The following is a 14,095-nucleotide window of genomic DNA, read 5'->3' on the forward strand; positions in this document are numbered from 1 at the left end:
AAGAACAGACAGTGCTCTTCCGGGCACAGGCCTGTGTTAGAGCCAGGCAGCTGGTGGTCACGGAGTTGGCAGCACAGGATAGATTGTTTAAGCGGCCACACATTCGCAGAATAGCATGTTCTGCTTAGCCAGACACTCCAGTTTAAAACGAATTTCTTTTCCTGAGAGCAATTTAGCAATACAGATTAAGCCTTAGAAATTCTGGAAGTTGGATTAGTCTTCAGTTAATCCTAAAGAAGTCACAGGGCCTGGTGTAAAGCTACAAGAATGTTCAGGGCCGTGAAGTTCTCTCCAATGTTGGAAACTCCTCAGTGCCCCAAAGTAGGGGATTGGTGAAATTAGCTCTTATGTATTCCTCAATAGAACACTGCAGCCATTAAAAATTATGTTGTCAAAGAATATTTGGTAATATGGAAAAGTAATTATAATGTGTTAGCAAGAGAAAAAATAAGTTCCAAACATAATGCAGAGAACTATCCCATTTGATAGAATACTGATATACATGGATACTATATAACATTTACACATTTCTGAGAAACATAGAAAAGTCAGAACATATAAAATATATATTAGTAGCTTCCTTGGGGTGACAGGATTATGGGTAGTTTTGATGGCTTTTTTTTTTTTAATTTTTTCTGTTGTTGTTGTTGTTGTTGTTGTTACATTTAGAGACCAGATCTCACTCTCTTGCCCAGGCTGGAGGGCAGTAGTGCATTATAGCTTACTGTAACCTCAGACTCCTGGGCTCAAGCAATCTTCCCACTTCAGCCTCCCAAATAGCTGGGACTACAGGCACGCACCATCACACCTGGATATAATAATAATATTAATTACTATTATTATTATTATTACTATTTTGAGACAGAGTCTCGCCCTGTCACTGGGCTGGAGTGCAGTAGCACGATCTCACCTCACTGCAACCTCCACCTCCCAGGTTCAAGCAATTCTCCTGCCTCAGCCTCCCAAGTAGCTGGGACTATAGGCATGTGCCACCACGTCCAGCTAATTTTTGTATTTTTAGTAGAGACGGAGTTTCACCATGTTGGCCAGGATGATCTCGATCTCTTGACCTCGTGATTCACCTGCTTCGGCCTCCCAAAGTGCTGGGATTACAGGCATAAGCCACCATGCCCTGCCTATTATTATTATTTTTTAGAAACAGCGCCTCTCTATGTTGTCCAGGCTGGTCTCAAACTCCTGGCCTCGAGTGATCCTCCTGTCTCCCAAAGTGCAGACATTATAGGAGTGAGCCACCAGGCCCCGCCTATTTTCTACATTTTCTAACATACACATGCATTATCTTAAAGCACAAAAAAAGCTATCAACAAAGAAGTAATTAAAAGTAATTAGCTATAAGTTGTCAGTTTTAAAAAAATCTGGACTGCTGTATTCAACAAAGTTATTTACATCCTAGATTTCAAGGCCTCTCAGAAGCACCTCCCTGTGTAAATGAGAGTTCTTGTCTCCAGAAGGTGGCCCCACAAATGAGGACTGAAAAGTAACAGCCGAATGGCCCCACTGTTGTACTAATCTTGTTTGTTTAAAGAGAAACTAGAGCCACCCTCTTTATTAAAGAAAAACAGAATGAGGAGAGACTGAGAGAATTAGAAGGTGCTATATACGTTACTAGATCAAAACCAGTTTAGGCCCAAGCCTTCTCCTAATTTCATCTTTCTCCTCCCTAAGGGGGTTGGGAAGCCCTCTCGTCCCGCAGGGTAAGAGGCAGGAGGGCTGGTGGAATTTCACATCCACAGTGCTCTTAGGAGAAGCTGGGCGTTTTTGGTAGATTGAAGCATTCTTTTTCCAGGCTGTGCTTTCACTACTGGCTACAGATAATGTGGCTTAAAGAGCTAAGCGGGAGCTGGAACAGACAGAAATTCAAGAGCAGAGGGGCATCAGGCCCTAGAACTTGGCCTAGACTCAGAGAGAGCTGATTTGAAGCTCAGAGCCACCACGGACCTGCTGGGCGACCCCGGATCCATCACCAGGCCTCAGTTTCCATGTCGGAAACAAAGGGAGAACGACGTCTGGGCTCAGAGTTAGGAAAGCACTCTGTTGGCTGTAAAGCAAGCTATGTGGCTGAGTTGCCCTCAGCACGTGACCCCACTTCAAGCCTGCCACCCAGTCTGGGATGTCAGCCCCAGGGTTCTACTGGCAGGTTAGAGAAGAGGAGTCAGGTGGGAGACTGGGAAGATTTGGTACAACACATGGCCCAGCTTCTGTGATTTCCTCAGACTCACCCTTCATTACCTACAAACCACGGTCAACGCCTCCTTTCCATCAATTTCCTTATTTCACCTTCATAGCCAGCCTTGGAGGTGGACTTAAGTGGGTCTGTATGGCAGACAAGGTCCTTGAGGCTTAGAGAACTGGAGTCTCTAGGGTAGACCTAAGCCACACAGCAAGGCAGGTTCAGGTCCAGGATTTGAACCCAAGCCTGAGTCCTGAAGGATGCCCAAGGAACATAGATGCTGACACACCACACTTTTCTTCCTTCCAGGCAAACACGAAGAGAAACAGCAAGAAGGTGGCATCGTTTCTAAGAACTTCACAAAGAAAATCCAGTGAGTAACCTGGAGTCACGGAGCTCAGGGTGGGAGTGGAGGAGGGGGCACACCTGGGACCCATGATCTGGGGTCTCTCCCTCTTGGGCATCTCCCTTTTAAGACACGTCCTTGGGGCAGGGAATTGAACCCTCACACCTAATGAGAAGGAAGTGTCCCAGCAGACCTGTAATAGGGTCCCAGAAGGGGTAGCACATAGATTGCATCATCTCATCTGCTCGGTGCCCTGTGAGGTGGGTATTAAAAACCCCATTTTATTTATTTATTTATTATTTATTTATCTGGAGACTGAGTCTCACTCTGTCACCCAGTCTGGAGTGCAATGGTGTGATCCTGGCTCACTACAACCTCCACCTCCTGGGTTCAAGTGATCCGTGTGCCTCAGCCTCCCGAGTAGTTGGGATTATAGGCATGTGCCACCATGTCCGGCTAATTTTTTGCATTTGTTTAGTATGGATGGGGTTTCGCCATGTTGCCCAGGCTAGTCTCGAACTCCTGGGCTCAAGCGATGCACCCACCACAGCCTCTCAAAGTGCTGGGATTAGAGGCTTGAGCCACTGCACCCGGGGAACAACCCCCTTTTGTAGACTAAGCATCTGAGGGTAAGTGAGACAATGCCTTGTCCATAATCACACAGCCCCTACCCACGGGACATAGCTGAGGGAGGACCCCTGTCACCAACCAGAAAGACTATCCCCTGATTCCCCCAAATGCTCCAGCAGAATATCTTGCAGGCTGCTTGCTCTGCCTCTGCCCTACCGGGAGAATGAGCACCTTCTCTAGAGCATCCACAAAAATGAGCTGGAAAGTGTCCTGAGAGCACCGCATACTACCCAGAGGGGTTTGGAGGCTGAGAGATTGGGACAGAGGAAGGGCTATATTGCTGAGCGGAGGGAGTAGAGGGGATTCATGTTTAACAGGGAAAGCTGGGGGACCATGAGAGCAGCCAAAGACAATCAGGCTGAGGCCATGAACCAAAGCTACCATGAGCCCCTAACTGGCAGTACCTATAGGGAGAAGAGCTGCACAGTTGTGGTCATGATGGCCGCACTTCAACAACTGCCAGGTGCTTCATACATACCTTCTCTCTAATCAGCAATCAGCGTCACTCCACTGTGTGCATTTCTGGCCCTAAACTCTCTCTCTGTCTCTGTCTTTTTTTTTTTTTTTTTTTGAGATGGAGCCTCACTCTGTCACCCAGGCAGGAGTGCAGAGGCACGGTCTCAACTCACTGCAACCTCCGTCTCCTGGGTTCAAGCAATTCTGCTGCCTCAACCTCCCGAGTAGCTGGGATTACAGGTGCATGCCACCATGCCTGGCTAATTTTTGTATTTTTAGTAGAGACGGGGTTTCACCATGTTTGACCAGCCTGGTCTTGATCTCCTGACTTCAAGTGATCTGCCCGCCTCTGCCTCCCAAAGTGCTGGGAGTACAGGTGTGAGCCACTGCGCCCGACTCCTAAACTCTTTTCCGAGCCATTGTTGCATTTAGCCTTTGCAGCAAAAGTGTGCATCGGGGAGAACAAACATGACCCTCCTTGCAATACAGGGAAACTAGGTCTCCCACAGGTGAAAGGACATACCCAAGGTCTTTAAAACTAGAATTTAGAAGGGCCCAGAATAGATCCCTGACCTCTGAGTTCCACGCTCAGTCCTTGAGCAACGAATGCTGTGTCCTCATCTGTGAAAGAGATGCTGATTCCAGCCTTGCAGGGTTCCTGGCTGAAAGTGACATGAGGTCACGGCCCAGCGTAGGTCCTCATAAGTGGCAGTTCATTATTACTATTGTTGTTGTTGACTCTTAACTTCTCCCTCAGCCTTTGCGAAGACCTTGTGTTTCTGGAGAGATCACACTAGCTGAATTCTGAGGCTTCTTCCAGCTTTGGGATTCTACATTCCTGTCTCTTGCCCCACGTGTCCGTCCCTGGCCCTCCCAGAGCCTCTGCAGTTCTTGGAAGCCTGTGGACACTTCCTGATAAGGCAAACGCCAAACCGTTTGTTCTTCATGTTCGCTGGCTTGCCTGACATCTCCGTGCCCCACACCTCTCCCTGGTATAGCAAGCAGATTAAACATTGCTGAAGGGAGAGGAAGGAAGGCGATGGGGAAGCTGATGTCAAGGCTCAAATGAGGTCTCAGGGTGGAGTCACAAGCAGGGCATAGCTGTAAAAGGGAATGAGTGAGAAAGAAGTGAATTAATCATCTTAAAAGGGGTGTGTGTGTGTGTGTGTGTGTGTGTGTGTGTGTGTGTATTTCACAAGCTCCAAGGCCTTAGGGGAGATAGCTCACTGGAAGTAACCTGATGAGAAATGCCTGAAATTGAAATTGCTCCAGGCTGGTGCTCAGCTGCTGACCTGGGCTAGTTGTTAAAATATTCAGCGGTTCCCAAACTTTTTGGCACCAGGGATCAGTTTCATGGAAGGCAATTTTTCCATGGACTAGGGGATGAAACTGTTCCACCTCAGATCACTGGGCATTAGATTCTCATAAGGAGCGTGCAACCTAGATCCCTCACATACACAGTTCACAATAGGGTTCAAGCTCCTGTGAGAATCTAACGTCACCACTGATCTGACAGGAGGCGGAGCTCAGGCAGTAATGCTGGTTGAACTGCTACTCACCTCCTGATGTGCGGCCTGGTTCCTAACAGGCCACAGATGGGTACCGGTCCATGATCCAGGGACCCCTGAATATTGGCTAGCTATTGCCCTGAGCCCTCCCTAGCCAACCCCAGTCACTCTGATCCTGTCCCCAGGACCCTCTAAACCTCTCCACCTTCCAACAACTAAAGGGTCCGAGGACCCTCCTCCATCATTATGACATGCACCCATCCCTTCTGAATGGTCAGTGCCCAGCTGCACCAGTTGTTAAATATTTTGAATCTCAGCTCCCGGTGCAGGGAGTCCTGGCTCCATGAGAAAGTGGGTGGGTAACTTGGGGCAACTTGCTTAACTGCCCTGACCTTCCATTCCTGCATCCCTGCGTCCCTGCATGGAGGGGTTGTGATGGGAGTGAGAGGATGTGTATAATGCATTAAGCATGGAATACAGACTCAGGGCTTGGTCCGTGGGAATTAATATTATGAAAAGGCTTCACAAGGCTGGACTCACACTCCAGCAACTGGGACTCCTGGGAGCTCCTGGCTCTGCCCAGACTCTAGACACCAAGGAGTCGAACTGGAGTCTGGGACACCTCTGGACCAATCTCAGGAGGCCTCATTGCCTCGTCTCCCAGGGAAACCTCCGGTCATTAGAGGACAGGGAGATTTCTTCAGCCAGGCTGAGATCCTTGGAGATTTCCACCCAGGCAGGATGCTGTAGCTGTTTGCCTTAACTATGGCAAGGAAATTCATCCCAACACATCCATCTCTGTGTGAAAGGCCCCATTTGGACTGAATAAGGAGAGGGAGAGGTCTTGGGTTTCCTCTCAGGCTGGGGGCAGGGCAAGGACTGCAGCTGGCCTCTTTTCCACACTCAACCTGGATAAGAGAACAGGAAGACAAGGGTGCAGGAAATTACCAAGGGAGGATGCCTGGAACCAAAGCAAACTTTATTTTCCTGGTTCCACATCTTCCCAGATACCTGTTCTGCCACTTATGACACCTATGACATGCCCAGAACCATGCTAAGAGATTTATAGATTTAATTTTATTTAATCTTTAGAAGAATCCTATTGAGTAGGTTTGTTTTGTTTTGTTTGTTTGTTTTTTAGAGATGGAGCCTGGCTCTGTCACCCGGGCTGGAATGCAGTGGCGCGATCTCGGCTCACTGAAACCTCCATCTCCCAGGTTCAAGCGATTCTCCTGCCTCAGCCTCCCAAGTAGCTGGAACTAAAGGCATGTGCCACCACACCCAGCTAAATTTTTTTTGCATTTTTAGTAGAGACGGGGTTTCACCGTGTTGGCCAGGCTGGTCTCAAGCTCCTGACCTTAGGTGATCCACCCGCCTCAGCCTCCCAAAGTGCTGGGATTCCAGGCGTGAGCCACCACACCCAGCTAAATTTTTTTTGTATTTTTAGTAGAGACGGGGTTTCACCATGTTGGCCAGGCTGGTCTCAAGCTCCTGACCTTAGGTGATCCGCCCGCCTTGGCCTCCCAAAGTGCTGGGATTCCAGGCATGAGCCACCATGCCTGGCCTTGAATAGGTATTATCAAGCCCATCTTGTGGGTAAAGAGACTGAAGCTCAGAGGAGTAATGGGATTCAACTAAGGTCACACAGCGAGTAAAGAACGGATCTGGAATATAGTATTATTAAGCCTTAAAATAGAAGGAGGCTGGGTGCAGTGGCTCATGCCCGTAATCCCAGCACTTTGGGAGGCCGAGGCGGGCAGATCACTTGAGGCCAGGAGTTCGAGACCAGCCTGGCCAAGATGGTGAAACCCCATCTCTACTAAAAATACAAAAATTAGGTGGGTGTGGTGGTGCACACCTCTAATCCCAGCTACTCGAGAGGCTGAAGCAGGAGAATCACTTGAACTCAGAGGCAGAGGTTGCAGTGAGGCAAGGTCACACCACTGTACTCTAGCCTGGGTGACAGAGGCAAAAAAAGAAGGAAATACTGCCACTGGCAACAGCATGGATGGAGTGAGGACATTCTGCTAAGTGAAATAAGAAAGACACAAAAAGAGAAATCCTGCATGATCTCACCATATGTAGAATCTAAAATAGTCGAACTCGTAGAAGCAGAGAGTAGGGTGGTGGTTGTCAGAGGCCAGTGTGGCGGGGGAAATGGGGAGATGTTGGTCAAAGGGTACACGGTTTCAGTTTTGCAAGATAAGTAAGTTCTGGGGGGCTAATGTACGGCATGGCAATGATAGTCTATGATACTACATTATATATTCAAAATTTGCAGGTAGCATTGCAAAATTAATCTTCTTAAATGTAATCTTCCCGACACACACAGATACACAAAATATATGTTAATTAGCTTGACTCTGGTGATCACTGTATTCACCATGCATATATACATCAAAACATCAAGTTGTATACCATGTATATATAGATATATACAGTTTTATATGCCAATAATATCTCAATAAAGCTGTTTTTTAAAAAAGAGCAGATTGGGACCTGAGCACAGCCCTCAACTTTCAAAGTCCATGACCTTCCTATTTGGTTAGGGGAAACCAAATTACAGTCATTTGCAATACTGTCATTCGCATCCCATCTTCACTATTTTTTGCCTTATATGCTTACATTGCTGTACCATGATTTACTAAAGGTTTATTTTTTCTTTTAGATCAACTCATTTTTGATAAAGTTAAATTCTCATCACTAAAATGTTCACTGAGGAAGGCAATCATGAAATAAATCCAATGAAAGCAAAATGTGGTTAAATTCTAACTAGATAATATTTCCTGCCTATGGGCCTCAGTTCTTTCATTGTTAAAAAGGGAAGGTAGCAAGTGATAGAGGCTAAAGGCGTTAAAGGCATATTAGTACTTAGCAGAGACCTTGCTTCAGATGTAAGTAGAAGCACTGAAAGAGAAATGAAGAGGAATTACTTCCCACCAAGTGGGTTCAACATGCAAGTCACCTGGTGAGAGACCTTGGGCATGTCTATCTCTCTGAGCCTCAGTTTCCCCATAAGTTATATGAGACCATTGTCATGGACAATCAGGAAGATCCCTTGGGACCCTGATACTCTGTGGTCCAATGATACCGCAATTTGTATGATACTCCATCTTGTTGTCAAGATGCCAACATGTAAGGCCAAAGACTGCAATGTAATTCTCACACCACCCTAAGAGGTGGATACTATTATTGCCCCCCTTTTTCTGCAAAGAAATAGGTTCAGAGAGGCAAGATCACCAGCCCCATGCTCTGTAGTCAGGAAGAGTCAGAATTTGAATGCAGGTTGGCCTGCCTGCAAAATCCATGCTCTAGGCCATAGCTACCCTGTCACACTGTACCTAGTGTGCACTGGGTTGGTGTGCACATGGTTAAACAGTCAGCCCATCCCCAGCAGTGGGAGGGAGCTGTAAACTTTTGACCTTGTCTCTGCTTCAAAATCTTGACTTGGCAGCTTTCTAGTTCCCTCTTTTTCTTCCAAATGTGCTTCCCAGAAGCACCATTGTTCATCTCCGTGGCTCCAATTTGGCAAGGAATCTCCTGGGTAGATATGGCTCATGTGGCTACAGGATGCTGTACACACAAAAAAAAAGGAAGGAAAGAAGGAAGGAAGGAAGGAAGGAAGGAAGGAAGGAAGGAAGGAAGGAAGGAAGGAAGGAAGGAAGGAAGGAAGGAAGAAGGAAGGAAACTCCCCGGCCCCTCCAGAAGGAGTCCTGCCCATGATCAGGAACGGGCTTACTTCATGCCTTGGTTCTTTCATCGAGACCCTTGTATTTACAATAGGCAGAGCTAACATGGACAAGTGGAAAGATTGAACTTTCCACTTCTTCTGGGCCTTCCTGCCTTAGAAGGGCCTTCTATGAACTTTTGATTGAACTTCTGGGCCTTCCTGCCATAGTCCTTCTTTCAAATATCTGGTGCTGGGGGAGGCAGGAGAGCATCACAGTCAGGTACTCTGAGTTTGGAGACCAGGATTCCAGTTCCAGTTCCTTTCTGCCGTTTGCCAGCTGAGCGACCGTGGGCAAAGCAGTTCACTTCTCTGAGCCTCAATTTCCTCATCTGTAAGATGGGGATAGCAATGGAATCTGCCTGGTGGGATTATTGTTAACACCAAAACGATATGATTCAGCTAAAGTACCTGGCACATAGAAAGTACTCAGAAGGTCATGGATTTCATGATTAAAAAAAATAATGGCACCCTAATGAGACCACTATATGTCCTCACAATTTTAATAGTTTGTTGAAGAAACCGGATTCTCAATAGTCTCATTCACTCAAAGCAATCCGAAAATCATAAAAATACCTTATTAGGGCCGAGGCAGGTGGATCATGAGGTCAGGAGATCGAGACTATCCTGGCTAACACAGTGAAATCCTGTCTCTACTAAAAAGTACAGGCCGGGCACGATGGCTCAAGCCTATAATCCCAGCACTTTGGGAGGCCGAGACGGGTGGATCACGAGGTCAGGAGATCGAGACCGTCCTGGCTAACACGGTGAAACCCCGTCTCTACTAAAAAATACAAAAAACTAGCTGGGTGAGTTGGCGGGCGCCTGTAGTCCCAGCTACTCGGGAGGCTGAGGCAGGAGAATGGCGGGAACCCGGGAGGCGGAGCTTGCAGTGAGCTGAGATCCGGCCACTGCACTCCAGCCCGGGCGACAGAGCGAGACTCCGTCTCAAAAAAAAAAAAAAAAAGTACAAAAAGTTAGCCGGGCATGGTGGCGGGTGCCTGCAGTCCCAGCTACTCGGGAGGCTGAGGCAGGAGAATGGTGTGAACCCGGGAGGCGGACTTGCAATGAGCCGAGATCGCGCCGCTGCACTCCAGCCTGGGCGACAGAGTGAGACTCCATCAAAAAAAAAAAAAAAAAAAAACCTTATTAGAACTTGGACCAGATTTAGGTTTAGAAATTCCATCTTCAATGCTTTCTCACTTATTGAGCTTCTCATCTGATTTCCCCCAAGTCTCTGTTTTGTGATCTGTAGAATGGGCATATTAATGCTTACCTCTTAATCATCCTCTTATAATACTCCAACCAGGTATTGTCTATAATTGAGTTTTAAGAACAAGATAATTGGCTAGGCTCGGTGGTTCATGCCTATAATTCCAGCACTTTGGGAGGCCGAGGTGGGTGGATCACGAGATCAGGAATTCAAGACCAGCCTGGCCAACATGGTAAAACCCCATGTCTACTAAAAATACATAAATTAGCCAGGCGTAGTGGTGGGTTACTGTAATCCCAGCTACTCAGGAGGGTTGAGGCAGAATTGCTTGAACCCGGGAGGCAGAAGTTGCAGTGAGCCAAGATCGTATCATAGCACTTCAGCCTGGGTGACAGAGTGAGCCTCTGTTTAAAAAAAAAAAAAAAAAAGAAGAAGAAGAAGAAGAAGATAATAATAATAATGATCTGCTAAGTGATTGTATTAGTCTGTTTTCACACTGCTGATAAAGACATACCTGAGACTACGTAAAAAAAAAAAAAAAAAAAAAGAGGTTTAACGGATTCGCAGTTCCATGTGGCTGGGGAGGCCTCACAATCATGGCAGAAGGTGAAAGGCACGTCTTACATGGCAGCAGACAAGAGAGAAAATGAGAACCAAGCAAAAAATCTTATAAAACCATCAGACCTTGTGGGACTTATTCACTACCATGAGACCAGTACGGAGGAAACTGCCCCCCACCCATGATTCAATTATCTCCCATCAGGCCCCTCCCACAACACGTGAGAGCTACAATTCAAGATGAGATCTGGGTGGACATAGCCAAACCACATCAGAGATACTTAGGTTATGAACAAAATCAAGGCTTATTTTGAATACCATAGAGTATTTGAATACCATAGAGTATGTTGCCATCTGAAATCTACGTGTGGCCAGCTTGGCCCCTTTTATCCACCAAGGTGCCTAGTGCTTGCATCACCCATAATGCATTTTGTAGTGAAGCACTCTGCAGCAAGCACACGTCAGATGAAAATGTGTTGCCTGCTATGCGTAACACCCTACTTGTGCTCTATAAAGGGATGGTAGTGGTGCCATTTCTGCTAGTAATTGTGGTTAGTAGTGGGTATTAAGGTGAAGACTTCAACCTGGGACCAAATATGTGGTCCACAGCTCTCTTTTAAGTTAAGAACTACTGTTCAAACAGCACTTTACCATTTCAAAGCATACTCAGACTCTGAAGTTCAAATACTCTACAAGTTCAATATTATTATCCTCATTTTGCAGATGAGAAAACAAGCTCAGAGCAATGGAATAATCTTCCCAAGACCACACAGCTAGAAAGGGGTAAAGCCAGGATTCAAACCCAGCATTATATGTCCCCAAAGCCTAAGCTCTTATCAAAAATATTTCCTCTCAAGTGAATAAAATAATGTTTAAGCTATATTAACAATAATAAATGAATAAAATCATATGTTTCTCCTAGGCTTCCTGCAGAGGTGGATCCTGTGACAGTGTTTGCCTCACTTTCCCCAGAGGGTCTACTGATCATCGAAGCTCCCCAGGTCCCTCCTTATTCAACATTTGGAGAGAGCAGTTTCAACAACGAGCTTCCCCAGGACAGCCAGGAAGTCACCTGTACCTGAGATGCCAGTACTGGCCCATCCTTGTTTTGTCCCCAACCCTAGGGCTTCTCTGATTCCAGGGTACATTACTTTAGCTGAACTCAGATTTAGTGCAAGTAAAATGTTGGGGGGTGCGGGGGTGGGGACTGACCACAGATTCCCTGGATAGTGTAGTGGTAGATTTTTCCACAAGATAGCGCAATTGGCAAACCATGCTTGGTTGCGTTAGGACAAAATCCTAGTTTTTCTTTCTTTACCTTTTCTATCTTGATGAAAATGTTGCACATTCTATAGTTGCAAAACACATAAAAGGGGACTTAACATTTCACGTTGTATCTTACCTTGCAGTGAATGCAAGGGTTACTTTTCTCTGGGGACCTCCCCCATTACGCAGGTTCCTACTCTGGACTCCCAATTCCCATGGCTCCCACACCATGCTGCATGGTTTGGTTAATGAAATCCAGTAGCTAACCCCACTGTACTTCCACATGCCTGGCCTACAAAGGGTGATATACAGGTCTTATATCCCTATATGGAATTTGTCCATCAATCACATAAAAACAAACAGTGCCTTCTGCCCTCTGCCCAGATATTTCCAGCATGTTCCCAAGGTTTCCAAGTTAGCCCTCCCTAAGGACTCTGGGAGCCTCTCAGTTTATGATCTGGCCAAGGTCCCCATTTTCTTCTGTCCCCTATATTTAAGTCGGGATTTTTACAGAGGGAGCTGTCTCCAGACAGCTCCATCAGGAACCAAGCAAAGGCCAGATAGCCTGACAGATAGGCTAGTGGTATTGTGTATACGGGAGGGACGTGTGTGTCATTGTTATTTGAGTTATGCTGTTGTTTAGGGGGAAATAACAGTAAATAATTAATAACAATAATAATAAAGGAGCTGACGTTCTTAGCCTCGTGTGGTTCTTTTAATGAGGAACTAAATGTAATACCACCTAGATATACAACATCAGTTAGCAATTCTGTGGCTTCAAGTAATGTTTCCTGATGAATAGTGGCTTAAATGATATAAATAGCTGTTTTCTAACTTCACCAAAAGTTTAGAGGTAAGTAGATACAGAGTTGTTTTTTTCAACTGTTATGCCACAAAGAGCCCAGGATATTTCCATTTTTTTCTCTGATGTCTCTGACAAGTTTACATAGTCACAGTCTATCCTCATGGTTGCAAGATGGCTGCAGCAGCTCCAGGCATCTCATCCTCATATGACATTGTATGGGAATAGAAGGAAATCATAAAAAGGTATTATCACCTAGCTTCTTTTATCAGTGAGCAGGATATTTTCCAGAAGCTCCCAGCAGACTTCCTTTTCTATCTCATTGGCCAAAAGTGGGTCACATGCCTACTCTCAGACCAATTTCTGGCAAAAGGGAAAAGGATGATCATGACAGGCTTGGATCAACATCTTCTCAGGCCAGGAACACTGCTGCCTGAACAAACCAAGGTTCTGTTAGGAAGGAGGAAAGAGGCCTAGCAGTTCTGAGGGCAATTAACAGTGTTGTGGCTGCCACGAGTTTTGACGCTGCCAGGAACACAGATCCCTGAGTGTAGGGTGGAAGGAAGAAGGGCTCCTGGTAAGTGCCAAGAGACCCAACTCAAACTAATTTAAGCCAAAAGGGGTTTTTATTGCTGCATGTAGCTGAGAAGTCTAGGATAAGAACTGCTTGCTACTACAGCTGGATTCAGGGTACTAAAGATATCAGCAGAACTGTTTCCCTCCATCTGACGTGGCCCTGCAGTGCTGGCTTCATTCCCACTCTCCCTCTTGCCCCCACTTCCCATGCTCCCGGCCCTCCGTGCCCCCATGTCCTCTCACTGGGGCCACAGGTAGCTGCAGTCACTACAGCTCCACATCCACATTCCAGTCCTGAGGGAAAAAAGCCAGTCACCCTAGGAAGCAGATGTTGTTATTTTTGCAATGAAGAAGCCTGAGGCCAAGAGAGAAGTAGCTTGGGTAAGTCACATGGTGACAGCAAAACTCGAACCTATATGTTTTCTTATGGAAGAGTTAATAAGGAGCTGCAGGGTTTTTTCTCAAGGGCACATCCAAACCCCAAAAGACAGCAGAATCAGTGACTGAACACCCACTCTGCTGGGACCTGTGCTAGGGGCCAAGGGCATAGCAAACCATGAGTCGCAATCCCAGCCTGCAAAGAGCTCATCATTCAGTAACAGAGACAGGCAAATAAAAGAATGGCCCTCACTGAATCTTTGATTTGTGCCAGACACCATGCTGCGTGCTTTATGTATATTTAATACATTTAATTGCACTACAATCATATGAGGTAGGCCCAATTTTCTTTCCTTTTCTTTTTTTTTTTTTTTCTCTCACAGAGCCTCACTCTGTCACCCAGGCTGCTGGAGGGCAGTGGCGAGATCTTAGCTCACTGCAACC

General features: G+C 46.3%; 1 protein-coding gene across 2 annotated transcripts in view; it reads left to right on the forward strand.

The window, feature by feature from the left end:
- Positions 1-14,095, forward strand: part of HSPB8 (heat shock protein family B (small) member 8) — a 41,278-nt gene that overhangs the window by 5,870 nt on the left and 21,313 nt on the right. The window contains exons 2-3 of one of the 2 annotated variants that reach the window (XM_025402260.1): positions 2,501-2,564; positions 11,552-12,594. In XM_025402260.1, coding sequence (XP_025258045.1) covers positions 2,501-2,564; positions 11,552-11,711 — 224 coding nt within the window. In that variant the 3' untranslated portion in view covers positions 11,712-12,594. Of the gene's footprint in view, positions 1-2,500; positions 2,565-11,551; positions 12,595-14,095 lie in introns of those variants that run through there. The other variant, XM_025402261.1, reaches the window with a different exon arrangement.

This window comes from Theropithecus gelada, chromosome 11 (assembly GCF_003255815.1).
Source record: "Theropithecus gelada isolate Dixy chromosome 11, Tgel_1.0, whole genome shotgun sequence".
NCBI lineage: Eukaryota > Metazoa > Chordata > Mammalia > Primates > Cercopithecidae > Theropithecus > Theropithecus gelada.